At 44.6% G+C, this 26,362-nt stretch overlaps 1 protein-coding gene and 1 long non-coding RNA gene across 11 annotated transcripts in view; one reads left to right on the top strand and one right to left on the bottom strand.

Annotated features, from left to right (window-relative positions):
• RAD51B (RAD51 paralog B) overlaps positions 1 to 26,362 on the top strand; it is a 683,946-nt gene that overhangs the window by 571,708 nt on the left and 85,876 nt on the right. The window contains exon 11 of one of the 10 annotated variants that reach the window (XM_038545042.1): positions 6,950 to 7,425. The exons of 8 other annotated variants lie outside the window; for them this stretch is intronic. In XM_038545042.1, the coding sequence (XP_038400970.1) occupies positions 6,950 to 6,966 (17 nt within the window). In that variant the 3' untranslated portion in view covers positions 6,967 to 7,425. Of the gene's footprint in view, positions 1 to 1,003; positions 1,315 to 6,949; positions 7,426 to 26,362 lie in introns of those variants that run through there. One more of the 10 variants, XM_038545041.1, reaches the window with a different exon arrangement.
• The window catches only part of LOC111097084, a 42,890-nt gene that overhangs the window by 13,084 nt on the left and 3,444 nt on the right, over positions 1 to 26,362 (bottom strand). The window lies entirely within an intron of this gene.

Consider the following 26,362-nt stretch of genomic DNA (forward strand, 5'->3'; position numbering starts at 1 on the left):
GGAGATTTACAGTCCATGTCTGAGGCACATAGAGGCAGAGAGGGGAAGGGTTGGGAAGATGAGGGCAGCTCCTGTGGTACCAACTAAAAAAGAAACTGCTAGCCCAGCCACTTGGGACTGGACGTTTAGTATATTTGTAATGGAGACAGCCTGGAGTAGTGGGAAGAAACAATTCATACAGGCTACCCTTTTATGAGGGGGTTAGTGAATATGGGAATGATCCCTCGGTGCCTTTTATCCCTTTAGCAAGTCCAAGATTCCTACCAGCCTGCTAACCAAGAGGTTTTATAATACCTGAAGTGCTCCTGTGTGCATAAGCAGAGGGTGGGAATAAAAGGTGAGGCCAAAATTCCATTTAGTGGCTCCACAGGCCATCCCCTTCACCAGTTCTCAAGGATTAGGATGCTAAGAAGAGCCAGCAACTGGGGGCCTTATACCCTTCCTGCCCCTTTGTTCCTGGGATGGGAGAAACAATAAATCGGCAGGCCAGGGAGACTGAGGGGCCTGGTTGGAGATTTCTCAGGCTGGCTTTTGAAATACTTGAAGGAGCCGATCTGGGCTATTGTTGTAGTAAAATAGAAAGCGGAACTGTTCTCCTTTTAGAAAAAGAAGAAAGAAAAAAGAAAAAGAAAGAAAGGAAAGAAAAGGAAAGGTAAGGTAAGGAAAGGAAAAGGAAAAGAAACCCCTCCTCCTTGCACCTTCTGGAAGCTGCCTGGCTCGAGGCAATTACCATGGTAATACTGTGCTGTTTGCATCTTCTTTGTCTGTCCTGTACTTGTTGAGATCCTGTCCTCTGGGTTGGGTTCAAGACCCTGGAAAAACTTGGCCCCAAAGGATAGGGAGCTCACAGCCACCAGCTTCCTGATGGTTCAGACTCTGAGACGGGCCAGCTCCCAGCAGAGGGAGAGAGAACCCTTTTGTGCAACTGAAGTGGGAAAAGTAGAGGGTGTGGGGGTGGCTGTGGGAGTGGCTCCCATTAATCCTTTTCTCCTTTTGTCCCCAGAGGTCACCATGAAAGTCCCAGCACCCACTGTGTAGAAAAGCCTAGAGTTTTGGCTGGCTCAGAGTAAGGCTAAGGGGTGCCGGAACCCAAGGGAGAAGGAAAAGCAGGAGCTGGCTTTGGGAATGGGCCTGAATGGAGTGGGCCCCCAAAACCGCACGGCCGCAGAAAGGAAGGGAGGATTTACAGCGAACTCCAGCTCGACCCATATTCTGCTCGGGTCGTGTTCCTTGTTTCCCCAACAAGCCCAAAATGTTGTGCCCCACAGAACACAGCTGGGACCCCTGGACCTCTGTGTCAGGCCAGGAATAAAGATTAAGATTCTGTAATTGAAAACAGCCAGGCTGTGTTGCTGATGCTGCGGGAGGCCTAGGGAGAACCCACGGCCAGGCTCTCCGAGGGCCATCCTGGCCTTATCCTGGCCTCATGGCAGCAGAGGCCTGTCAAATTGGTCAAGACTGGCCATGGATAATGAAGAGACCAAGTCAGCAGGGGCTCTTCCTTATTCACTCTTCCTTTGCCCTACCCTCTCCATTTCCTCAGGAATCTAGGGAGCATTTGAAAAACAAAAGACAGGTTGTTAAGGACGAGGGTAATGGTTTAGTCTCTAGGTAGGATAGAATCATGATTCTTGGGTTGTTTTTAAAAAAATTAAAATTAGGTATAACAGGTTGAATTTGGTTTCTGGTGCTGTCCTCTGCCAGTTTAAATCTGAATGAGCAGCATAAACCTTGGGATGGGGCTGAGGGAACTCGGGGAGCCCAGGCACCCAGAGATGGGTCCAGAGACAACTCTGCAAATGAAACTAGTTTCCTGTTTTTCTAATCACCTAATATAAGGACTCAGAAGAAACCAAAACACAAAGAAACAATGATTTTTCTTAAGACCAGGAAAGCTATGCCCCTCATCTCTCTTGTAAAATCAAGAATGGCTGTCAGACGATCGTCTTCTGAAGCTTATTGAGAGAGGCATTAATCTCCTCTATTTGTTCCCTTGTCACAAAGTTGGGTTAGATTCTTCTACTCCATTTTCTTAGTAACTGAGCCAACTGGATGATTTATTGAAAAATTCTTTTCCCCTAAATACCACCATCTAAGTTCATCAGATTTCAGTTTGAATTAGTAACCCATCTAAATGTTTTCTGCCTGGTGGACTCAAAGTGACCCAGAAGACTCTCAATCCATTTCCATCCAGGTATGGAGGTCTGCTTGGTAAACACAACCCACACACCTGGCATAGCCTGGCATTCTTGTGGGAGCCTGGGCAGACAGCCCTGGGATTCAGTGGAGCAGAGAAAGTGAACTCCTCTCCCAGAGGTCACAGGGAAGAGGGCAAAGCAGGTCTGTCACGTTGTCCCTGGGCTGCCAGGTGCCACTACAGCTTCAGAAAGCTGGTGCAGGTCAAGCCATTGTCCTCTGTGGCTCTTGCCTACCTCTCAGGGAGGAGCTTCCCAAGGGAAATGAGGAAGGATGCCCCTCTGCCAGTTCTCTCCTTTTTTTAACATACACTTCACATTCCCTACCTCCATGACACCTCCTCACACCAACCCTCTGCTTGTTTACTTCTTTTACTCTGGCTATTAGCTTCAAAGAGAGATTCTGTTTTCCGTGTGAAAAAAATATTTTATATACAGAGCAGGACAGAAAAAAATAAAACCCATGACTTGAACACCCAGAGTTAGCAAATGTTAAAATTTTGTCACATTTGCTCCAGATTTTGCTATAGGAATAAAACTTGATTATTTATAAAATAATACCAAAATCAGATAAAGACTACAGATCAATATTTCTGATGAACGTAGAAGCAAAAATCCTCAAGACAAAATAAAAAACTCTTCTGTATCTATCCCAGCCCATTCCCTCCCTCACACTCTTCCACAGAAGTAAGAACTCTCCAGGGTTTAAAAAAAAAAAAAAAAAGAACTCTCCAGGGTTTGATATACATCCTTCTCCTTGTGCCGAAGACCTTGTCTACATGTTCGTGAATCCAAACATAATATAATGATTTGTTTTGAGTGCATTCCAAGTTTGCATAAATGCTTTATTGCACACATCATTCCTCAACTTGCTTTTGTCACTTCATGTTGTGTTTTTACAATTTATTCACACTGATATACATAGATTACTTCTTTCACTTTAATGAGGTATCCATATTCATTATATGAATGTACCACATTATCCATTCCCCTATTGATGGTAATTTCAATTATTTGTTAATTTACTGAATTCTGTTGCATGTGCTGCTTGGTATGCTGGTGTGAGAGTTTCTCTGGGTATATATAAAAAGTGGAATGACTGATAAGAGGGTATGCACATTTTAATCTTTACTGTATATTCCCAAGTTGCTTTCCAAGGACATTTACCAATGTAAACTTCCTCTGGACATAGTGGACCAATTTCTACACAGCTGTGTGTAATTATAAGTTTGTTGTCATGTTTCCATGGGCAGTCTTCTTTGTATTCTTTATGGATGCCTCTTTTATCTCTGCCATTGAGGTATAATCTTTCCATAGTCTCTAGAGGGATCTTCTGCACAACCATGTGCTTTATGCATATACTTAGATGATTAGTTAACAAAAATTACTTTAATTCTTCCCAAAGTTAGCTATACACATTTCCAAGAATGAGAGATTTTAGTGTCATCCATTGCCCTTGAACTCAGGTCAGCAGACAGAGTTCCAGAAAGGCCAAGCAGTATTCACTGTCTCAAAATTGCAGATCCTCAGGCTCCTAAGATTTTGTGAAATCAGAGATGAGTTTGGATCCTCTCATCTTCCATCATGGCAGCCCCTCTGGTAACTTACCCCTCAGGCTTCATGAGTCTTTGTTGGGATATTCCAGTCCTGTCCTGAATCTTGAATCTTGAAATCCTAAATTAAGATGGATCACACTAATGTAAGCAACCCCTCAAGAAAGTTCCTGAGTTGGGTTGTATGTTTGGCTGGATGGAATCACAATCTAAATTAACAGTGGCATACAAAGTAGAGGCTTACTGCTTTCTCACATAGCATTGCAGAGGAATACAGTGCAGAGCTAGTACAGCAGCTCATCCCATGTGTTTGTCTAGGGACCCAGGCTCTCAGCTTATTGCCCCATCACACCTAGGATGTTGCTCTTATAGTCGCGGTCCACAGTGGCTCAGTATCCTGACCTCCATCCAGGTATTAGAATTTGTATTGAGTAGAGAATGATGGTGGGAAGAAAGGGCATCTTCTTTTCTTTAAGGATATTAATCAGAAGTTATACACAGGGCAGCCCTGGTGGCGCAGCGGTTTGGCACCGCCTGCAGCCCAGGGCATGATCCTGGAGACCCGGGATCAAGTCCCACATCGGGCTCCCTGCATGGAGCCCGCCTCTCTCTCTGCCTCTCTCTCCCTCTCTCTCTCTCTGAATGAATAAATAAATAAATCTTAAAAAAAAAAAAAAAGAAGTTATACACATTATTTCTGCTTATATCATGTTGGCCAGTTTGCAGATATATGGGAAGAAAGACTGGAAAATTTGGTTGTTTATGTGGGTGTGCATGTGCCCAGCTAAATTTTGGGAATTCTTTTACCATGAGAGAGAAGAGAAGATAAATATTCAGTAGCACATCGCTTTCAGAGGAGCCCAGTTGCAGAGATTAGACCCTAAAGTACAATAGTACAGACCCTAGGGTTGGGCTCATAGCATAATGTTGAAATGCAGCATAAATAATGTATTGTAAATATTGTATGTTAAAAATGCTATCAGGCCCTCTTTGGTAGAATCTACAGCAGACAAGTAGAGTATTACAATCAGTATTACCATCAAGGATCAGCACCAAAAATCTTGGTTCCCCACCCAAATCAGAATCTTTCTCAAGCAGAAACTTTAGTGTGTGTTTTGCTATTATACATTATGCAAGAAAGATACTTGAACAAGAGCTGCTTGTACTTGTAGCACAAAGCAGGGTATGAATTTGGGTCCAAAGTCATAGACTAAACACATTTTTCACCAAAAATATTTTTTCCTGTCTCCGAATTTTTTTAAACATGGAACAAAATGTCAGTTGGAATAAAGTTATAGAAAAAACTTTATTCCAAGGCCCTGGACTATAGTTAGACTCGATCCACACTCTTTTAGAACCTGGAAGCCATTTGGATATCTTTGTAGAGCTAACAATTTGCATTTGTGAAAGTGCCTAGGTAATAGTACTAAAAGATGTTAAATCAATTCAGGTTGTTGATTTTCTTTGAAAACTTCTTCCAAAAGGACTTGGTGTTCTTTCTGGAATATGACTTAAGCTCCCTTTCAGTGAGTTCAGTTCAGCAGGTATTTGTAGAGGTATCTATTGTATGTAGACCATGGTGCTCAGAGGATGTAAGCCTGGAAAAAAAAATGGTCCCTCTCTTTCAGTAGCTCAAAATCTAGTTAGCTCAAAAACAAAGTTTAATCAAAGGCAAACTATAACACCTATTATCGAGGTTCAAACAGTGTGATATGGGTAAAAGAGATAGAATCATTTCAAGCAGGATGACTGAGGAAAGTTCTTGGGGTGGGCAGGGAAGGTTTAAACAGGCGTCAGCCCCTGAATACTGATGGAATACTGATGAAAATGGCATTCCATTGTCTCTTGATAGAGGCCGGTTTTTTTCCCTGTTTGAGGATAGATTTGGGAACCCTGGGGAATGCTGATTAGTGCCATGTGACTAATGTTGAATCATGCTGACTAATGTGTTCTAGCGGATTGATTCAATAATAAAGGGAATGTTGAGAGTCAAGAGTTCAGATCCTGAATTTCACCATGTGATGAAATGTAAATCCCTTAGCCCCAGTCCTTCATTTTTTGGTCAATTAAAATGTGCTCATGATGAGAATCTAACAAGTCACCTTGACTAGAAAGTGTTTTACAAACCTCAAGGATAACAGAAATGCTTAATGACAGCTCCCAGGACAGGCTTGTGCAACTGTGGGTTATTCATTGTACAGAGAGAATCTGAACATCCATCACATGCCGCTCCCCAGCCATGTGAAACTTCTGCTTCCTCACACATGCCACAAGAACTTACAAAGAATACACTGCACTCACACAAACTGACAAATAGAGGAGCTTTTGAAAAATCTTCCTATCTACCTACTGGGGCGGCTATGTTTTTCTCCAACAAATGTCACCACAGAACCAAGGGTTCACATTGCACACACAGCTTTTTCTCTCTTTTGACATCTCCCCAGCTAGACTGCTTGAGAACCTGGCCTTCCGTGTCCAGATGTTTACTGAATTCTGAAGGCCCCCCAAAGGGCCCAAGTTCTTTTGTTGCCCTCCAAATCACTTCCCACAGAGACTGACCGATGTCCTGAAGGAGTTCTTCAATAGAGAGGATAAATGGAGGCAGATGAAGACATGACCCCCTGAGGTTCGCCCACGTCCACACTAACAAAGGGTCTGAGGCACAACCTTGTAAGGAGCATTTTGGTCAGCAGCATCCCTTCAAGAGGCCACATCTCCCCCACGGGGCTGCTTTCAATGACTACCATCACAGTGGAAGTGCTAGGCATTTGTTAAGGACTGATGTTTGCTAGGTGCAGCACAAAACATCTAAATCATGGTACCCGTCTTTGTGAGGGCTTCCTGGCTACAGATGGCAGCTGGCTTTCTCAGGGGAAACCTGGAGCTAGTGGAGGAAGCCAAAGAGGGCCTCTCACTTCTCTGGATGACCTCTTCCCACCCAGCCCAGAAAGGGCTTTTGTCTTTAGCTATTGGCAGTCAGGCCAGGGCTACGGGGGCCTTACCCCATACCTGTGCTGTGTTTCTGGGTGTCTGGTTTGTAAGGCTGTTGGCTCCCTAGGTAATAGAAAGGTATGTGTGTAAGGGGACTACAGCTAGAAGGAAAATTTTATTTAGACTGTTAGTGAGAAGTTAGTGTATTTCATGATGACACTCCCCCCCACCCCAAACTTCTTTTCTCTCTCTTTTTTTTTTCTCTTTTAGGCCAACAGAGGCCGTAGCTATGGACTCTATGACCATTGTCTAGAGCTGCTGGGGGCACAATTTGTGAAATGAAACAGGATGGTGCTACTTGGAAGAAGGAAACGGAAGCCAACATAATGGGGATTAATTAGTTGATTGATGTTGAGATGGTAACAAATTTGCCCCCATACCATTTAGCCAGCCATCTCAGACCTAGCAGGGAAGGTGAGGATGAAGAAGCCTTTGTTCAGGTCTGTAGATGCGTGGGGCTGAAGGCTTTGCCACCATGGGATGTCAACAGCCATAATAATAATAATTTGCACTTATATAGCACCTTTCAACTGGGCACCTCAAAGCGGTTTAGCAACGTTAATTAATTAAAGCCCACAATCCCCCTGGGGAGAGGAGGAGGAGGACTAACAGGATTTGTAATTACAGGAGGGAACATTTCCGAATAAAGTATTGTCCACCATATAAAAAGAATGGGTGTAAAGGAATTGGGGTCTCCAAAGAGTAACTGATTCAGAAATTAAATCATGGAAAGGTGGGGAGGCTGGGGGCGGGCATGGGCGTGGGGGTCTGCCCTTGTGTCAGAGGGAGACCAATGCGCTCAGAATTCACTGACAGGTTCAGATCCAACTGAGAAGCGGAACATGTATGGTATTAGTGGCATTTGGAAAGTCATTAGTGGCACAACTATTGTGGTGTAAATTCAGATTTCTCTAGTTTATTGTGTATAGCCCTGCAGAACAAAGAGTGAGATTCATGCAGTATTTAATAAAGGATGAAATGATTTCTTTAGATTTAAAGCCCAAAGCTGGGCCAGTCAATTAGCAAATAAACCAATTGGTGACCCATAGGATAATGTAGTCGTTTCCAGCAGAACAGCCAGCCTTACACCCTCCTACTGCCAATGAAGTTTCCAACCAAGAGTTGGAAGACTGGGTGCAGTGCAAGGCCTGGGGGCTTCAGCTCCTTCAAAGCCAGGCATCGAACCTTCCCAACCCCTAAGCTGTCCTTTATTAGAATTACTTTGGACCTGCTCCTCCTTCAGAGGTTTTTAATGCTTTGGAGGCTAGAGTCAGGTCTTATCCTATCTAATTCTTCCTGTCGGTGCCCACCAGAACACTATGCACCAAGTAGGTATGGATCAGTGAAGAATGACTGAATGACTAAGTCTTTTAACAACTTAGTATTTGCTGAGTACATACCAAATTCTGTGGCAAAGCTCACAAAAACAGGATATGCATCCCATTCTCGAGAACTATTATATAATAAAAATGGAAAAGACTCATATACTACTAACTATAATATAAAGCAGAATAAAATAAAATAACATGATAGAAGAACATCCAAGCCACATGCTGCAAGGGTAAGAGCAGAAACGTTTTATCCAGCTGGAGTGAGTCACAGAAGGTATTCCTGGAGAGCAAGCAATGTGCTGGGTGTTAGAAGGCAGGCAGGATTTGGGTAGACCTGAAATAGGTTGGGGAGGCAGACTTTCCAGACTCTGGTCATTTGCCTCCCTCTGAGTGCAATGCTTTTTGAGAACTTGTGGTCTTCAACAGAACATTTGTAAAAAGCAGGCTGAGTTTTTGGAGCTGATTGAATGTACATTCCCTATGAGTTCTTACTACCTGAATTGACTAATTCCAAAAATCAAGGGACTATTTTAGACATTGAGAAAGATGTTTTATTCTCTGTAACTATGAATTTTGTCTCTCTTCACTCTCACTGTCCACCAAGATAGAAAAGCTAAGCAATTCACACATTAAAACAGGGCACTCAACAGTGTCTGAGAAAGGTACCAGGAAGACATCTCCCAATCCCAAATGGCAAGGATTAAATGTCTTCCCCCTTGAGCCTACTTTTTTGACACCAGGAAACTCTAAGACAGTGCTGTACACCCAGTGACTGACAAATCAATCCCATACTCAAAGTTCCAACAGGGCTTTTCACCACAAGCCACACTGCCAGGACAGGACCTCCATGCTGTTTCTGCATCATGCCAGTATTTATTAAGTGTTGCTTCATGTCTGACACATACTATATATGCATAAGCTTGCCTAATCCTAACAGTCTCACAAAGTAGGACTTCATATCATTCCTCCTGTGCAGATGAGCAATGAGGCAAGAAAAGTTCAGTCTCTTGCTAGAAAGTAATGGAATGTGGATTTGAACCCACTCAGCCTTGTTGCTTCCTCTCTCATTCCTCACCCATGTAGTATTTCTTTTCACATCTGTTATAATTTCTCCTAGTCATCCTCAATTCACTAAAGTGCTCAGCATAACACTATGCGCGTAATAGGAACTCCATATTTTCCAAAGAATCACCAAAAGCAACACTAGTGGTTTGATCTTCCACTGGGAGGAGTAGCTGCAGAAAGCCTAGGCAGCAGTGCTGAGAGTTTAGTAGAGGCTCCATCACTACCTCCTTCTCTTTCCACCATGATTAAAGATAAGGAGCCATGCTCAGGAAAGTCACCCCAGGAAATGTTCACAAGAAAAAAGACACAGGTGGTATTCATGAGTGAGCAGCTGCCAAGCTGGTACCACCCATGAGATGCCAGTGAGGTATGTTGGATTGAACTTGGATGCTACTCGCTGATTTTTTTCTATGTGTGTGTGTACATATACATCTATATGTCAAAGTCCAACTTTGTTTCCAGAATTGTGCTATCCTCTTAGCTACTCTGTTGGTGTGCAGCAGTCCTAGTGAGGATTCAGAAGTGGTCCCTGTCAGCCCACAGGGTGAACATTTCTGGACTAACCAAAAAGTGCAAAAAAAAACAAAAACAAAAAGAACAAAAAGTGCTGAACTCTATGTGTCAGATCTTGTAGGTTGTATGTTATGACCAAGGTTGCCACTCAGGGACAGGATTTTAAAGATTATCTGGCGGGATCCCTGGGTGGCGCAGCGGTTTAGCGCCTGCCTTTGGCCCAGGGCGCGATCCTGGAGACCCGGGATCGAATCCCACATCGGGCTCCCGGTGCATGGAGCCTGCTTCTCCCTCTGCCTATGTCTCTGCCTCTCTCTCTCTCTTTCTGTGTGTCTATCATAAATAAATAAAAATTAAAAAAAAATCTTAAAAAAAAATAAATAAAGATTATCTGGCAAAATCATGATTGCCAAATGAGAACTCTGGAGATGGGGCATAAGGATTAGGTAAAGGGAAGTGGGGAATGAAGGCAAGAGGAAGTGCAAATGTCACATTATGACCTTAAAAGTGTGGTCTTGGGATCCCTGGGTGGTGCAGCAGTTTAGCGCCTGCCTTTGGCCCAGGGCGCGATCCTGGAGACCCGGGATCGAATCCCACGTCGGGCTCCCGGTGCATGGAGCCTGCTTCTCCCTCTGCCTATGTCTCTGCCTCTCTCTCTCTCCCTCTGTGTGACTATCATAAATAAATAAAAATAAATAAATAAAATAAAAGTGTGGTCTTAGAACCACTTGGGAGTATCATTTTTTTCTGAGCTTTGGTTTCAATATTGTCACCATCACTTTTGTCCTCTGGCTGTTAAAGGGCTTTCTTTATTCAACTACAAAATTCAAGAAAGGCCTCTTCTGCTCAAACGAAAGAAAGGAGCCCATTGCAGTCCTCAAGAGAAAATCCTAAGTGTGAGAGAAAGCGCACTGCCTACCTCTCTGAACTTTAGTGAGCATGGTGTTTAGTCAGAGCACAAGTTCTCTAGAGCTCCAAACAGATCTGGGAAGAAACTCCAAACAGGTCTTGGAAGAGAGTAGACCAATCAATAGTGGGCATAAGTCAGGACAGACTTGGTTTTGCTGCCTAAAAACACACCCCCAAAAATCTTGAAAGTCTGCATGTCTGAGAGACTCTCCCGGGATGGTGTCCCCCATATGATGACTCAATATTCCTTTTTTTTTTTTTTTTTTTTAGTATTCAATTTTAGTATCAACATGGACTTCCACAATTGCCACAGTAGGGGAAGAAAAGAGAAGAGCTCTACACTGTAAATTGAGTCCTTCCCCCAAGATGTGACACACATCACTTCTGCTCTTACGGCCAAGCAGTCATGCATCCATACCCAACTCCAAGGAAGTGGGAAATACAAACCTCCCCTGTATTTGGAAGGGAAGGAGAACTAGATATTAGTGAACACTTATAATGTCTGCTACACAATGCTGTAGCCAGTGAGCTGGCCTATCTTTCCTTCTTTCATACTCATGCGTTGTAAATACCCTTCCCTGGGATCACCCAGCATATATTGAAGACTTATGGGCTAGTTTTGAGGAAAGAAGACCAAATAGTTTTATGGTCCATCTTAATCTATGAGCAACCATTTTGAAAGAGAGGAATAACCCCGGAAAACCAATTAACTTTTCCCTTGGAACTATCAGACTCTAATAACTCTAGGAAAGAATAATGGGTTAAAAGGAGCCATGGCCTAACTTCAATAATGCATCTAAGATGTAACAACTAATTTTGAGTTGCCCAGAACCATCATGCTTTGTCTGAAAGGGCTTCTGGAAATATGCCCTTTTTCCTCCATTCCTCCCGTTATTACCAGACATGATTCAAATTCCCTCTAAGCCCTGTGACTTTTCCAGAAAGCAGCTCTCCCAGCAGAGAGAGAGAGAGAGAGAGAGAGAGAGAAGGAAAAAAAGAAAAAACTTTCCCTTATTATTCTTCCAGTAATGAATTCCTGCTCTGAGTGGGCTGTTTCCATGTGTTTTCAGTCAAGTGCTGATGGCAGCCTTGCCGGGGGACATTTCCAACAGGCTGTGGACATAATAGATGAGGTCTCATATTGACAAGAGCTGCTCTCAGTTTTCCTTCCAGTTTAGCCCTCCTAAGCCCTGAAATTGGAGATGAGAAATGATTCACGAGATCCCACTGGTGAACCAACATGGCTGCCACACCTCTTTGCTCCTTTTAACTAGGTAAAAAGTCATGGTTTTAAAGCTTCCCTTTAAGAGATTTGTAGACCTGGATCTTAGTAACTTAAAAAGGACTTAGCTTTCTCAGACCAGCCCACTTTTTGTAAATGCCAAGACCTCCTTTCTTCAGGATTCAAACATAGTCTTGGCCTACCCTGACATCATAAGAACAAAGGGAGAAATTAGGATGCACTATTTCCTGCCTGAAACCTGATCTCAAGTACACAAAATGCTTCCAAGTAAGCAATGGCAGTAGCCATGTTTACTAAAGGAGCCAGCGTACTCATTCTCCCTAAAGCAAATATCTTCAGTTAATTCAATTCTAGCTTACCTACACGGAACTTGAGAAGAATCTCAGTGACTTCAGGTAAAAAGGAACAGGTATTAAGGATATAGATGGTCTGGAATTGGAAAGCCTTTAGGAGCAGAGGTAGTTCTGAGGATTTATTACCTAAGAGTTTCTGCTTACCTCTGCATTTCTGCCTGAGGTACTCTCATGTCCTAGCAGACATGTCCTATAGATTGCAGTTTCTGCTTACTCAAAATTTCACCTTGCATGTGGCTCATCATGGGCTCTTGAGCTCCTCCATATATACCTCAGCCTTTCAACTTCAGTTCCCATTGGATTTCTTCCTTGGTATGCCTAGTTAAAATTCCTAAGACACAATCTTATTGGCTCAGGCTTGTCTTATTGTTCTGTCTCAGATAACATCAATGGTCACTAGCCAGCCAGTCAACTATGGGCTGAGGGATGCCCTGCAAGCATGATTCCTAAGTTGCAGAAGATGGGGCAAGGAAGCTTTCTTTAGAGGATCTGTGAGGTCGTGAGGACATGATGGGCTCTAGTGGGTTCTTTGAACCCTTCATGGGATTGCTACAAGGATACTTATTCTCTCTTGCTTCTTCCTCCCCACTCTCATCAACTGTAGGCCAGATCTCAAGTCATAGCCTACACTCCCATTACTGCTCATCCCCCAATGCCTGATCAGCATCCTGCTTCTCACCCTGTTGAACTGCCCCATCACAGAGGTATAGGATTGGTAAGTGGGAAGAAAGACCTCTTAAAGTTTACTTGAGAATATAAGTAAGATTGGGGAAGGTGTGGAAAAAGAAATGGAAATAAAACCCTTTCTTAGCTAAAGAAAATCCCATTCCCACCAGGGCACCCAAGTACCTTTTCTCTTTCTCCTAATCTTTGGAGTAAATTCCCTTTCCCCAAAATCAAACATCAGCAGAATCATGAGAAATGTCATCAGGGGACCCAGATGGAGCAAAGCAGGAAGATAGTCTAGCTCCACTAATCCCACAGAGCTTTTTCTGACTCCATTCCTATTTCCCATCCCAGACCTTTGCATTTCCACAGGCCCCCACCCTCATGCCTCATGGAGCCCCAGAATCTTGAATATCAAATCCCAAGCAATTTACTTTCAAAGTATGGTTTAGAACACAAGTGAAAGAATCTGTGTAGATAAGGTCTTTACCAATTGCGTTCTCCCAATATGCCCAAAGCTCCTCACTGGCAGTTTTCACAAATCTCCCTGATATTTTAGAGGGTTGGTCATGTGTGGTGTTGCCCTGTTTCACCAGAGTCAAAGAAATTATACTTTGTCTGAATTTACACACCCAAGGAGAGTACTAGGGGAAAAATTGAATTATGATACTATGCTTTGCCTTTATACCTCATCAGCTGTTTAAAAGGCCAATCCCAAACACCCACATTCAAATGTCAGCATCTCTGTATTCTTTTCAGTGGATGTGAGGCTAGAAGTGAATTAGAGGCAAGTCTAAACAACGCTGTATTTCCTTGCCCTTTCCTGAGCTCTGGGTTATGTCAGTGTTGATTAAATCATCCATCAAACCTTGTTCAAACTTTTATCTACTGACTAAAATTGCAGTTTCCCTAGGAGCTTATGAAGGCAGGGAAGGTAGTTCTGGTGGTGTTTCTAAATCTGCTGCTGTGGGATTCTAGAGCCAGTTCCTCTGGATTACTTCCAGATCTCTGTTCATTACATTTAGAATCTGAGGTTGAAATCTATTGCCGTTGTCTATCCCCTGGTATCTGAAAACCCATCTGGGGTTTGTCCAGGCTCTCTCTCCAACATCACTGTCCAATTTCCACAGTCATTGCCACTCTAACAGCTTGAAAGCTGATGGCAAAGATGGAGCAGAAGCCAGTTTGGCTTTCTCCCAGTCCTCTAGGCCCTTCTGGGGTTAATCAGCAACCACCTATCTTTGTGTTAATAACATAAGCCTCTCTAACTAGAACACCTGGGAGGAAACCCATAGGAAGGCTTAAGATGAAGCCAATTTTACAGTAATTATTCTGACCATCACTGTTTAAGCTGGACTCAGACTGTCCAGAAGAAAAACCAGCTTGCTAAAACCAGCCAACTAACTGGATGAACCTCTGGCTCTCAATGTTCCTTAAGCCACTTTAGGTTTTACTAATACTTTCTGTGTCCACATCTCAGCTCCAGAGTCTCCTTATGCTGTGAATTCAGGCAGCATATATTTCAGGTACACGGGGTTTAGTGAAATGTCCTGAGTGCATCTCACTGATGCAATGCTTTAGTGGCATCTTCCCAGCACTCTCTCCACCCTCTCAGCCCATCCCAATGATTGTGTTTACACCACTGGAGAAATAGCAGACCTTATCCTTTTTTTTTTTTTAAAGATCTTATTTATTTATTTATTCATGATAGGGGCGGGGAGGGGGGCAGAGACACAGGCAGTGGGAGAAGCAGGCTCTATGCCGGGGACCTGACGTGGGACTCGATCCTGGGACTCCAGGGTCACACCCTGGGCCAAAGGCAGGCACCAAACCGCTGAGCCACTCAGGGATCCCAGCAGACCTTATTCTTAATTGGGATGGCTGATGATGTCTCTTAGTAACCAGCCCAGATGGCTTTGGGTGTCAGGTGATTGTCTGTGCAGGGAAAAGGGCTGGGGACCAGGAAGCTGGAAGGCTAGATGGGGGACACGTGAAAAATATTTTCCTGCTCTATTAGTCTTCTAAGGCTGCCATCACAGAATACCACAGAAAAGCTTAAAGAACAGAAATTTATTTTCTCACAGTTCTGGAGAGTGGAAGTCTAAGATCAAGGTGCCAGTCAGCTTGGTTACTCCCAAAGCCTCTCTCCTTGATTTGCAGATGGGGCCCATGATGCTTCATATGTGTGCACACCTAATATCTCTTCCTCTTCTTATGACACCAGTTTTCTTGGACTAGGATCCTGTTCTTATGACCTCATTCAACCCTAATTACTTCCCTGTAAAGGCCTGTCTCTAGATGCCTGAGTGGCTCAGTGGTTGAGCATTTGCCTTCAGCTCAGGTCATGATCCTGGGGTCCTGGGATTGAGTCCTATATTAGGCTTCTCAGAGAAAGCCTGCTTCTCCCTCTGCCTATGTGTCTGCGTCTCTCTGTGTGTCTCTCATGAATAAATAAATAAAATCTTAAAAAAAATAAAGGCCTATCTCCAAGCACAGTCAGATTGGGGGTTAAGACTTCAACATAATGAATTTGATGGTGATGGAATGGGGCACAGTTCAGTCCATAACAGCTGCCATAACTTCTCCTCAACAGATCATCTCCCATCCTCTGATGCTGCCTTTCTGAGCAGGAGAAGTGTAGATACTAGTCACTCTGTACAGTCAGTTTGAGAATGGCTAAGCTAGGTAGGGAAGGTGGCTGAGATAGGCAGAACAAAAAGATGGACATTTGGATACATGAAGAGATGGTTGGATGGATAGATGGATGAATAAATGACTTAAGTAGTGTGTTGACGCCACCAGGGCAGCCATCACATTCTACTTCTTTGGGGTTGTAGATTTTTACAGTGCAGGGGTTGTTAACTCAGATGCTCATGTTAGGTAACAGAGGTTGCAAGGGTTGCAAACTCAAATGCTCATGTTAAATAACAGAGTGGCAAAAAGAGGCCAGGTGCATAATAGGGAGTAGTGGGGAAGGTGACAAATCGGTAAGAGAGTGTGCCCTGCCTAAAGGGGCAGTGTATACTCAGTTCCAGCCAATTATTACTTTGTGGGATGGCAGCCTAATGTTGCCAGTATGTGATTTTTCAAGGGAACAAGAAATCTGGATTTTCTGATGGAATCTTCCTTTAAATAAAATTTTAGATTATGGTCATTAATTCAAAAATTGTAAAATACTGTATGAGCCAAATCAGCACATTTACAGCCTGAGTGAACCCTGAAGGCTGCCAGGTTTCCACTCTTGGACTACTGGAAAAGCATCTGTAATGTCATCACATGAGGCTGTAGGTGTAGAGCTCTGGCTCTTGGATACCCTGCCTGAGTTCATATTCCAGCCCACTGCTTACTAGCTCTGCAATCTTGAGCAAGTTACACATGTAACTCAGAGTTGTTGTAATGATAAAATTAGTTAATACAGGTAGGTGCCTAGAATAATGCCTGCTGCTTCATAAGAAAGCAGTAACTAATTAAGTAGTGTCACCAAGAATTTTGGTTTCCTTATTGCAAAATGGTGACAACACTTGCCTTGCCTATCCCCCAAAGGAAAAGAAGAATATGTATGAAAGGGCTTACAAATGTGGGCACATAGCTAAGAAATACACCATGTACTTCTTTTGTAACTATAGCTGGTAAGTGAGGCTCAGCCTTGCTCAGTGCGGGGGGGGGGGGGGGGGGGGGGGGGGGGGGGTGTTGGGGGAGGGGGCTGGGAATCCCTATGAAGAGGAGGATAGTGTTAAACAGAACCAGTCCTTCTCTCTTCCAAGGGTTACTTGGCTATTTCGCTATTCTTAGTGTTTGGTGAGGTTTATTATTATTATTATGAAAAGTTTAAACATTGAGAAAAGTAGAGAAAATAGCAAAATGAACACCCAAATACCCTTATCTAGACTTAATAATTGCTACCATTTGCCCTTTTCATTTCCTATTGGTGAGTGTTCCTTTCAAGGGTGGAATGCAGCAGTAAGGAAATGGGAATGGATGGAGGCATGGTGGTACTGAATGGGAGAGCACGGGGCTTTACCCACCTCAAGGATGCCTTATTTTTGCAAGAAAACAATTCCCAGTCAGATGTAGGTGCCTTCCCTTTTGGATGGAATCCCTGAAAAGGGATTTTTATGCCGGATAGTTTGTTATAGATCATACATTGTTACCACCTTAAAGTGATCTAAACTGGGACACGAATTCTTTTACTATTAATAAGGCTTTCATTTATTGTTATTTCTAAGCTTTTAATTTTCTGCAAAGAAACACATGTTCGTTTATTGCTCACGAAATTGAAAACTGAAATTTTTAGAGACTTTCCATGTGGACATGTCTCTGTCATAAAGAATTCAGGAGTTGAAACTGTGGTAGATCTGAGAGAATAAAATCCGAGTGATAAAAAGAAATGTTGGTCACCAAAAATGAAAGGTTTTAGGAGCAGAAACACTCATATTCAAAGAAAGTATATGCCAATTATAGAGGGCCCTTTCTGTTAAAGCATTTAAAAGAGTCTCTAAGACATATTGCCCCATTTCTCAGCATTAGCTTTTAGGGCATTTGAATGTGAAGGCTTCTCCCTGGAAAGGATGTCTTACAAACGTGAGAGCAACTAAACTTTTCTTTAAAATTCTATTATTCAGACCCTTCATTAATTTAAGCTGACATTCTTTCTCAATCGGGGCCAATCATCAAAGCTTTATTGTATTGAGAACCTTGAATTCGGCAACAAAGAGTGTGGGTTTGGAAGGACACGCAGGGAGGGGGTGGGCGGAGAGCTCCCAAGGCCTGAGGAAGGTGGGGGGAGGAAGGCAGTGGGAGGGAGGGTGACAGGGAAAAGCTGGAGTACTGGGAGGCAGATGGAGGGCAGAGCAGTTAGAAAAGCAGGGTGGGGTGAGGTGGTGTAGACAGTGGACAGAGGGGAGAGGGGCTCAGAGAGTCTATGCTATAAAGCATAGCCTCTGCTCATCAGCCTGCAACTTTGCCCTCACAAAGTTTTCTTTAGAGTAAGGGTTAAAAAAAAAAAAAAAAAAAAAGGAATAGAGGAAGAGAAAGCATTTCCTTTTCCTTCATCCAGGTGCCTCTGGATTCTTCTGCTGTGGTACCCTGCCCAGCAACAGGGTGCCTGGCAGGAAGCCCGCCCCACCCCGCAGGCCTGGGGTCACAGTCCTGTCTGGCCCAGGCCTCCCAACAGGGCTCTCTCTTCCTTTCTGGTGTGATTTACTGTGGGATACATGATGCGGGATGTACTAGGTGGAATGTACTGGGTTCATTGTTAAGGCATAAGGCAAGGAAGGAGCTTTTGAAATGTGAGGACATCACAGATGCTTCTTGAGCATCTGTGATTTATAACTAGAGTAAAATAAGATTTGTAAGGTGAACTTTAAAGCCTGAGGGACAACTGGGTTTTTTAATGCATGACTTCAGTAAATAAAGTACTAATTTTGAAAAACCAAGTAGACCCGGGTGGTCTTTTGTCTGCCCTGAAACAGTTCTCAAGGAGACAAGAGACTCAGGTGGGCAGTGGAGTGATGGCCAGCCCCTGGGGCCAGCAGCCCGGCCAAGGCCAGTCCCTAGCCCATTGGCTTCCAGCTGTGTGCCCTCAAAGAAGCCCTGTGACCTCCCTGAGTCACAATTTCCCAATGTGTAAAATGGGTGTAGGAGTAATCTGCCCAGGCTTTACTCCAAGGGGACACGGGGATGCCTATGTAGATGAATGGTTGGTTTCCAGCCTTTGCTGGTGGCCTGAACCTGGGTTAATGCACTGACCCATTCTTGCAGTCGTAAGACTTAAATGAGATCATGCTGTTCCTCAGCTCAAAATTCTGAAGGGACTCTCTTTTCACCTAGACTGAATGTAGAGTCCCTCTGCTGTCCCTCACAACCCGCATGCCCACCAGCACCTGCAGTCCCATCTCCTGTAGCTCACCTGCCTTGACCATCCCATTCTCCATGCCACACCTCTTGGCACCAAGCTCTCTTCCCCTCATGGACTTTGTACGTTGACTCCTTGTAGCAGTCCTGCTCCCCAGACAGTCCCAAAGCTGATGCCCTCGCCAACCTTCCCAGATATTGCCGTGACTCCCTTACCTATAACTTCCTGCCAAAATGTCACCTCTGCATGAGACCTACCTTGTTTACATTTCTGCCCACCCTCCTTATCCCCATCCTGTTCTACTTTGCCTCTCCCAAAGTACTCATCACCATACGACGTAATAAATAACTCATTCTGTTTACCATCCACTGTGTATCTTCCCTACTACAATAAAAGTTTTGGAGGCCAGGCATCTCCGATTGGCTCACTGAATGTCTTAAGCACCAGAGCAGTGTCAAGCACATCAAGGACACTCAGTAAATAGGTTTGATCTTTCTTAGAGGTCCAGGATATAAAACCAATCAAAGAAGGGCTGCTCTAGTTGAAGAGAATATGAGTTCAAAAATCTCTCCGTCCCTGCAGGCTCTCCATGGAATAGTTCTTGCTCCAGTGAACAAATTTGAAAACTGTTGACATTTTTTCTGATACGTAAAGCCAATTTTGAAGCTATAAAGTGCTGTGTAATGTCAGGCCCATGGGCCTGGCAAAACTGTTTGTACACAGCAGGTGTCCAGTTGGTAGAGAGGAAGGGGTCTGGAGGGAGGGGGCAAAGATCCCAGAACTGGATCCTTGCTGTCAGGCACCACTTAGCAAAGCCTGGCCCATCTACCCTCTCTTTCTTCCACACAGCATGACTATAGTAATTTTAGGATGGAAAACATGGATAAGGACTTTGTTGAGCAGCTACTATATGCTAGGCAGTGTCTGCTCCCAGTTCACTACATAAGTAATCTCATGAAATTGTCAGCCCTTTCACCATTGTCTCTCCAGGATCTGATACCTGGCCTGGCACATACAAGGTGCTCAATAAATGTTTGCTTATCCTTGACAACCCTCTGAGGCAGGTACCATTAACCCCATCTCACAAGTGAGGGACCAAAGTTCAGGTTAGTTAGCTTATTTAATATCATACAACTAGAGAGTGGCAGAGCAAGGATTTTAATTCTACCCAGACAAGCTCCAGCCACTCTGGTTCTGAGAGACAGTTTGGGTCAGACCATCCCCCTGGGCTTCCCTCAAGCAGATCTCTCTCCTGGCAACACCAGGGGATCAGAGAAGGGGTGTTTCTTTTTTTCCTTTCTCTTCTCCACCTGAGTTCACTTCTCCCTTCATTCAGTTACCACCTGGAGGGGTCTCCTGACACCTTTTGATTAATGGGCCTGCCTTTCCCACCCTCCTTGGCTGAGTAACTCCAGAGTTAGCAAGCAGTTCATCTTGAATCACAAATCAAGTTCTGAAAGACATTGCAATTTTGTGCTCAAGATCTCTCTAGAATTCAAATTCTTCAAGATGGTCATTTGCTTATGAGTGGAATGATGGATTCTTCAAGTTTCTCCCTTTAAGAAAATCTGGATGTGTCTCCAGCCCCCCCCCTCCCAAACTAGCCCTAGTTAGTTCATTTAATGTAGCTGGAATTCCCCCAAGGACCCCAACTCAGTTTTCACTCTGGCTACTTAACATGCATGTTCATTGTGCCTTCCATATACACACTCTTAGCTGGGATTTTCTTTCTTAACCATTCTTAGCATGCCAACTATTTACACCACATCGGGGCAAAGCAACTTAATATATGCCCAAACCAATTTTATCTGAGGGACAGCCTCTGAATCCCTAGCTCCCAGAACATTAGCTCCAGGGGGAAGTATCTCCATAAATCTGATGTTTTGTGCCAGATTAAAATCTCTCTTGGAAACTTCTGGTTTATTTCAGAGACAATGATGAACTCTAGATGTCATGCAGGTTTTCATTTTCTGGGTGCTTTTTATTTCATCTAGAACCAACAGTGACCTTTAGAATGTGCTGCTCCCTGTCAGATACTCTTTCTGTAGGTTTTATGTTCAAAGACTCTAGATTGGAGATGCTCGGGGTTGTGCTGGGTATCAGAAACGACCAATTCCACCAGTATTTCTCTATTAGTAAAAGGCTGGCAGGGCAGCCCGGGTGGCCCAGCGGTTTAGTGCTGCCTTCAGCCCAGGGTGTGATCCTGGAGACCGGGGATCAAGTCCCACATCGGGCTCCCAGCATGGAGCCTGCTTCTCCCTCTGCCTGTGTCTCTGCCTCTCTCTCTGTGTCTGTCATGAATAAATAAATAAAATCTTTAAAAAAAAAAAAAAAGGCTGGCATAGTTCTCCAGCTGTGTGGGACTGCCCTGTGTACCAGCGGGCATTTGTCCTTCCTGCCCCATCCACAGAATGTGAGGTGTGGCCCCCAGTGCCTGGAAGAACCAGAAGTGCCTGAAGCGATATTCCAAGTACCCGTGATTGGAAGTACCAGGGAGAGTATCTCTGAAAGATGGTGACTGGGGGCAGATACCATTATGTGGTAAGGGGACGAACCTATCCCCAGGGTAAGTTGCCTCCTACCCTTGTAGCCTTCAAAGACCTTCGTTTGCTTTCAAATCGGGTCTTGATAAATATGATTTTAATCTCTGATTTCTCCCATATAAAACTGGCTGTAGGGGGCAGCCCGGGCGGCTCAGCGGTTTAGTGCCGCCTTCAGCCCCAGGGCGTGATCCTGGAGTCCCTGGATCCAGTCCCAGGTTGGGCTCCCTGCATGGAGCCTGCTTCTCCCTCTGCCTGTGTCTCTGCCTCTTTCTCTCTGTGTCTCTCATGAATAAGTAAATAAAATCTTAAACAAAACAAAACAAAACAAAAAACTGGGCAGTAGAAGGGGAGAGGAGGAACTATCCTCCTAAGAAGGGTTTTGTTCTCTGGAATGACTTTGGACTCTTTTTCAAGTTCATGATTGAGAGGGTTTCCTAGATGTAAGTTCCCAAGCCCAGTGATTAGAGTCTGGGATAGTAAGAGACAGAAACAGGGACAGTAACAAATGGAATCACCAGGACCCAACCATTGGGCTGCGACTGGTGTGTCTTCTCCCAACTGCACCCCTCATCAGTCCTAACTTGTTTGTCGATCCCTGAGTCCTGTCTCTCTCCTGCCCCCACAATTTCTAGAAATACTAACAGCTTCTGCAAGGTGAATGGCCAGAGTCAGGATCCTCTGGGAGGCAGGGATTCTGTAACTCCCCAGACCCTGCATGAGCGTGAGTATAAGGAATCACCATCCAGAGAGGCTTTCAGATGGACCACTGTGTCTGCTCTTCTTGTCCTGCTTATTTCTCTTGGGCATGATTAACCACACATGCCAACGCCCCGGCTCACGGGCCATCTCTTCCAGCCCTGCGTCCTGCCCGCCTGCCTGTCTTGCTGGGGTAGTGCTCCGTGCAGCTCTCAGCACATCCTGTTTGTTCAGTCCCCTTTGTCTTCCACTGGAGCAACAGGGAGAAAGGATTCCTCTGAGCCCCTTGGATTTGGGCTTTGAAATCAGATCCTGGCACACCTGATTACACTCAATAGCTGGAAATGGTAAGGATGTCCGATGGGCAGAGGGCTCCTGTTTTAAGCTCTGCACACCAGGAAGGCAGGGGCTGGATCTCCTCCTCAGGACCGCACTGGAGGGGGCAGGATGCTCTGGCAGGAAAAAGCAAACAGTGTAGCTGAAGGGAAATTCACTTGAAAAAGAACTTGGGGCAGTGTCCATTAAGGGGCGTATCAGCTGTCCCCGAGGACACAAAATGGGGCTTAGACTCCTTCCTCTCTGCTCACACTTCCCTAGATGGGAAACGTTCTGTTCCAGGAACTGTGTGCCCCAGGGCTGGGAGGGTCAAGCTCTGTCCTGCTTTTTCTGTAGAGGTGTGGCCTTGGAGTCCTTGGCAAAGGGAATAAAAAACGAGCAGCTTACATGCCACCACAGTGGGAAGCTCAGAAGCTCGTAGTCTTGCAAGGACTTCTCAGCCTCCATGTACCACGAAACTTTCCCACAGAGATTGACAAGTCACTGAGACTATTTCACATGTACAAAAAAGCATAAAGAGCTTCCTTATATCAACACCCAGCTTAAGAAATGAAATGTCACCAACTCAGTTAAAGCCTCTGGGGTCCTCCCCAAACCTATGCTCTTCCCTGCCTCTCCAGCAACAACCTCTCAGCCATTCTAGGCCTTTCTTACATGTTCCAGGGACGTGTGCAGCCCTCTTTGTGGGATCTGGCCATATTCCCCAGATATGCCACTCGTCTTCATGCCTTTGGGCCAATACTGCTGCTGTGCTCACTTATCTGTGATGCTTGTCCCTGCCTCAATCTTCCTTCAACCCTGGGCTCAGATGTCACCAACGTTGGGGTGGGGGGGGGGGGGCATTCCCTATCACCTCAGGCTCTGATTCCTGGTACTCCATGGCCCTCGGACTGAGCACATGCACCATGGCCATGATGCTCGCCATATGTCCACCCAACTTCCACACGGGGCTGCAAATGCAGTCAGGACAGGTGCTGGTCACCTCTGGCTACTCCAGCCAGTGGCCTGGCCCATTGCATGCTGGCTCAGGGCAGGCCCAGTGGGGTAAGTGAGTGAATGCCCTGATGAATGACAGCTCAGTTATCAGAGTTCCAACTTTCTATCCCAGTTAACGTGAGGAAGTCCCCATGGCCCCCGTTCCTTCGAGAGACATTTTTCTACTCAAAGTCCTGTATCTCCTCTGTCCTGGAAGCACAAAACTCTTAAGTCTCTTCATATTCCTCAAATGAAGTTAGAATAAATATAATGGGGCATGAACTTTCTTCCCTCATGACTTTAACAAACAATAGTTTCAAATAGAACCCAGGGTGGGCTTCATGCAGGCCTCGAACATCTTTTTCTAGGTACCTTGTCACTTGTGTTCTTTGTCTTCTCCCAACCTGTAGAAATTCTTAAAGACAGGGAAATGTACAAACCTATTAATCTTGCTTAGAAAATCCAGCTCACTGCCACAGAAACAAAATATTGAGAAACAACAGTCTGGATAGAAAGATTTTCTCACCCACACCCATTGTTCTCTGCTACAACACTTGGTTGCTGCTGCAAAGACTCAGCTTTAGTCATGGGATTTTAGGAGATGTGCCTTAGAAGCGGGATCAAGAAAAAGCCTGAGAGTAATCTGTACCCTAAACCAACCTGGAGCCCTGGCACTGAGAATGGGCCCACAGGTCTGCCCAGGAAGGACATGTAGAGAGAGGCTAAGACCAGGGGCTGGGGTGTGTGTGTGGAGCACAAAGGTCAGATTTTCTCTTACCTTTTTTTTTTTTTCTTTTACATTTGAAGTTTTTATCTCATAATACAAAACATGATCTGAGGTGATTAGTACACTCACAATGTTATGCAACCACCACCAATATCTGACACTTTTTTCACCCCAGAAGGAAACTTCATACCCATTACTGAGTGCTTGCCAATCCTCCCACCTCTGCTCAGCATCTAGAAACTACCAGTCTGCACTCTGTCTCTATGGATTTATCTATTCTGGATATTTCAGGTAAATAAAAACATACTGTATGTGACCTTTTGTGTCTGGCTTCTTTCACCAGCATATTTCTGAGGTTCCTCCATCTTGTAGCATAGTTCAGTACCTGGCTGAGTAATATTCCATTGTATGGATATATCTCGCGTTTTGCTTATCCATTCATCCACAGGTGGATTATCTGGGCTCTTTGCACCTTTTTTGGCTGTTATGAATAGTGCTGCTGTGAACTCGTGTGTACATGTATCTATTTGAGTAACTGTTTTCAATTCATAGGAGTAGAATTGCTGGGTCATAGAGTAATCTATATTTAACTTTTTCAGGAACTGCCATACTGTTTTCCTAAATGGGTGAACTATTTTACATCCCCACCAGCAATGTACAGGCACAGGTCAGATTTGTATCCTCATGGGAATTCACAATGTTCTCAAGACTGTGGGGTCATATTGACTTTCCACCTTTAGCTAGATTCTCGTAAACATGAGGGATTCTGTTAGCATGTGATCCAATGTTTAGAGCTCCCATATTCATGAAAGCTGAACTCTGCTCATGCCACCCATTACCATCTGTGAACCAGAAAGAGGAGGAACACCGTTAAAGAGAAAGCGACAAAAGCAAAGTTATTCATAGTAACTGCAGAGGAGAAAGGCCAGGTCATCAGCAGAGCCCCACTGAACTAGCCTGGTCAGAGGAAAGGGGCATAGAGCTGGTTTAGTTCTTGAAACCACTCAGAGGGAGTCAAAGCATATGTTAAATCTATATATAAGTATCATTTGATTGGAAGAATTAAAAAAACACCCTGCTATATGATGATCTTTCTTCTTCTTGCACAGCCTGATAGCGGAAGCATCAGCAATTTGGAAAGAAGGCCTTCCAAAGAGAGAGGCCTTGGAAGCCCTGAGACAATGTCCTTTCTGTTAGGCATGGACCTTTATGGCTGAATATGGGCTAAAACAGGAAAGAGAGCAGGGAGGATCTCTCAGAGCATGGCCCTGTGAAGGGAGGATGGCCAGAGGAGGCTTTTAAGAAAAGAGAGGGTTAGGGTCTCCTGGACACTTTCTGTGAGTGGAAGGCCTCGGGACGATGGCAAGGGGAAAAGAAGAAGGGGAAGAGTATGAGCACCGGAAGAAAAAATGCTTCCAGTGGGGTTGGCAGGAAGAGAGACTCAACACACCATTTGAAGGTAGGTCTTCACAGCTCTCTTGTAAGCCTTTCAGGGGCTTTTTTTTTTTTTTTTTTTCCTTTCAGGGGCTTTGAAACCCCAGTGTGTCTGGCTAAGAACAGGAACCCCTGGAACGCAGTTCTGATTTTAGTGCTGCCCTTGAATGCAGCGATGTCTCAGTTTTTTACAGGGCAGGAGGAACTTATCTTCACTACCCTCCAGGAACCAAAGAATGAACAGCCAGATTACCTTTTGAAGATGGACCACACCCCTTTCTTAGGGCTAAGGGGAGAACCATGGAAATGAGTGATCCTCCTCACCAGCCACAAGTGAGAGCTTTTGTCTTGATTCTTTTTTTTTTTTTTTTTTTGTCTTGATCCTTTAGTCATAATCCAGCAGGACATTTTACAGGGCAGATGGATGTGGTGGGCAAAATGGCAGCCTCCAGAAGATATGTCCACATTCCAACCCCTGGAACCTGTGAATGTGAACTTCTTTGGAATAGGGTCTTTGCAAATGTAATTAAGTGAAGGATCTTGAGATAAGATCATCCTGGGTTACTTACTTAGGTGGGCTCTAAATCCAATGACAAGTGTCCTTATAAGAGAAACAGGAAAAAGAGGAGGCCATTTGAGCATAGAGGCAGAGAATGGAGTTATGCAGCCCCAAGCCCAGGAATGACTGGAGCTATCAGAGGCTGGAAGAAGCAGAGACATGTTCTCCTCAAGAGCCTTCAGGGGAGCATGGCCCTGCCAACATCTTGATTTTGGACTTCTGGCTTCTACAGCTGTGGTGGAATAAATTTGTTTTAAGATGCTGGGTTTGTGGGATCCCTGGGTGGCGCAGCGGTTTGGCGCCTGCCTTTGGCCCAGGGCGCGATCCTGGAGACCCGGGATCGAATCCCACGTCGGGCTCCCAGTGCATGGAGCCTGCTTCTCCCTCTGCCTGTGTCTCTGCCTCTCTCTCTCTCTCTG

The sequence above is a fragment of the Canis lupus genome, chromosome 8 (assembly GCF_011100685.1).
Source record: "Canis lupus familiaris isolate Mischka breed German Shepherd chromosome 8, alternate assembly UU_Cfam_GSD_1.0, whole genome shotgun sequence".
NCBI lineage: Eukaryota > Metazoa > Chordata > Mammalia > Carnivora > Canidae > Canis > Canis lupus.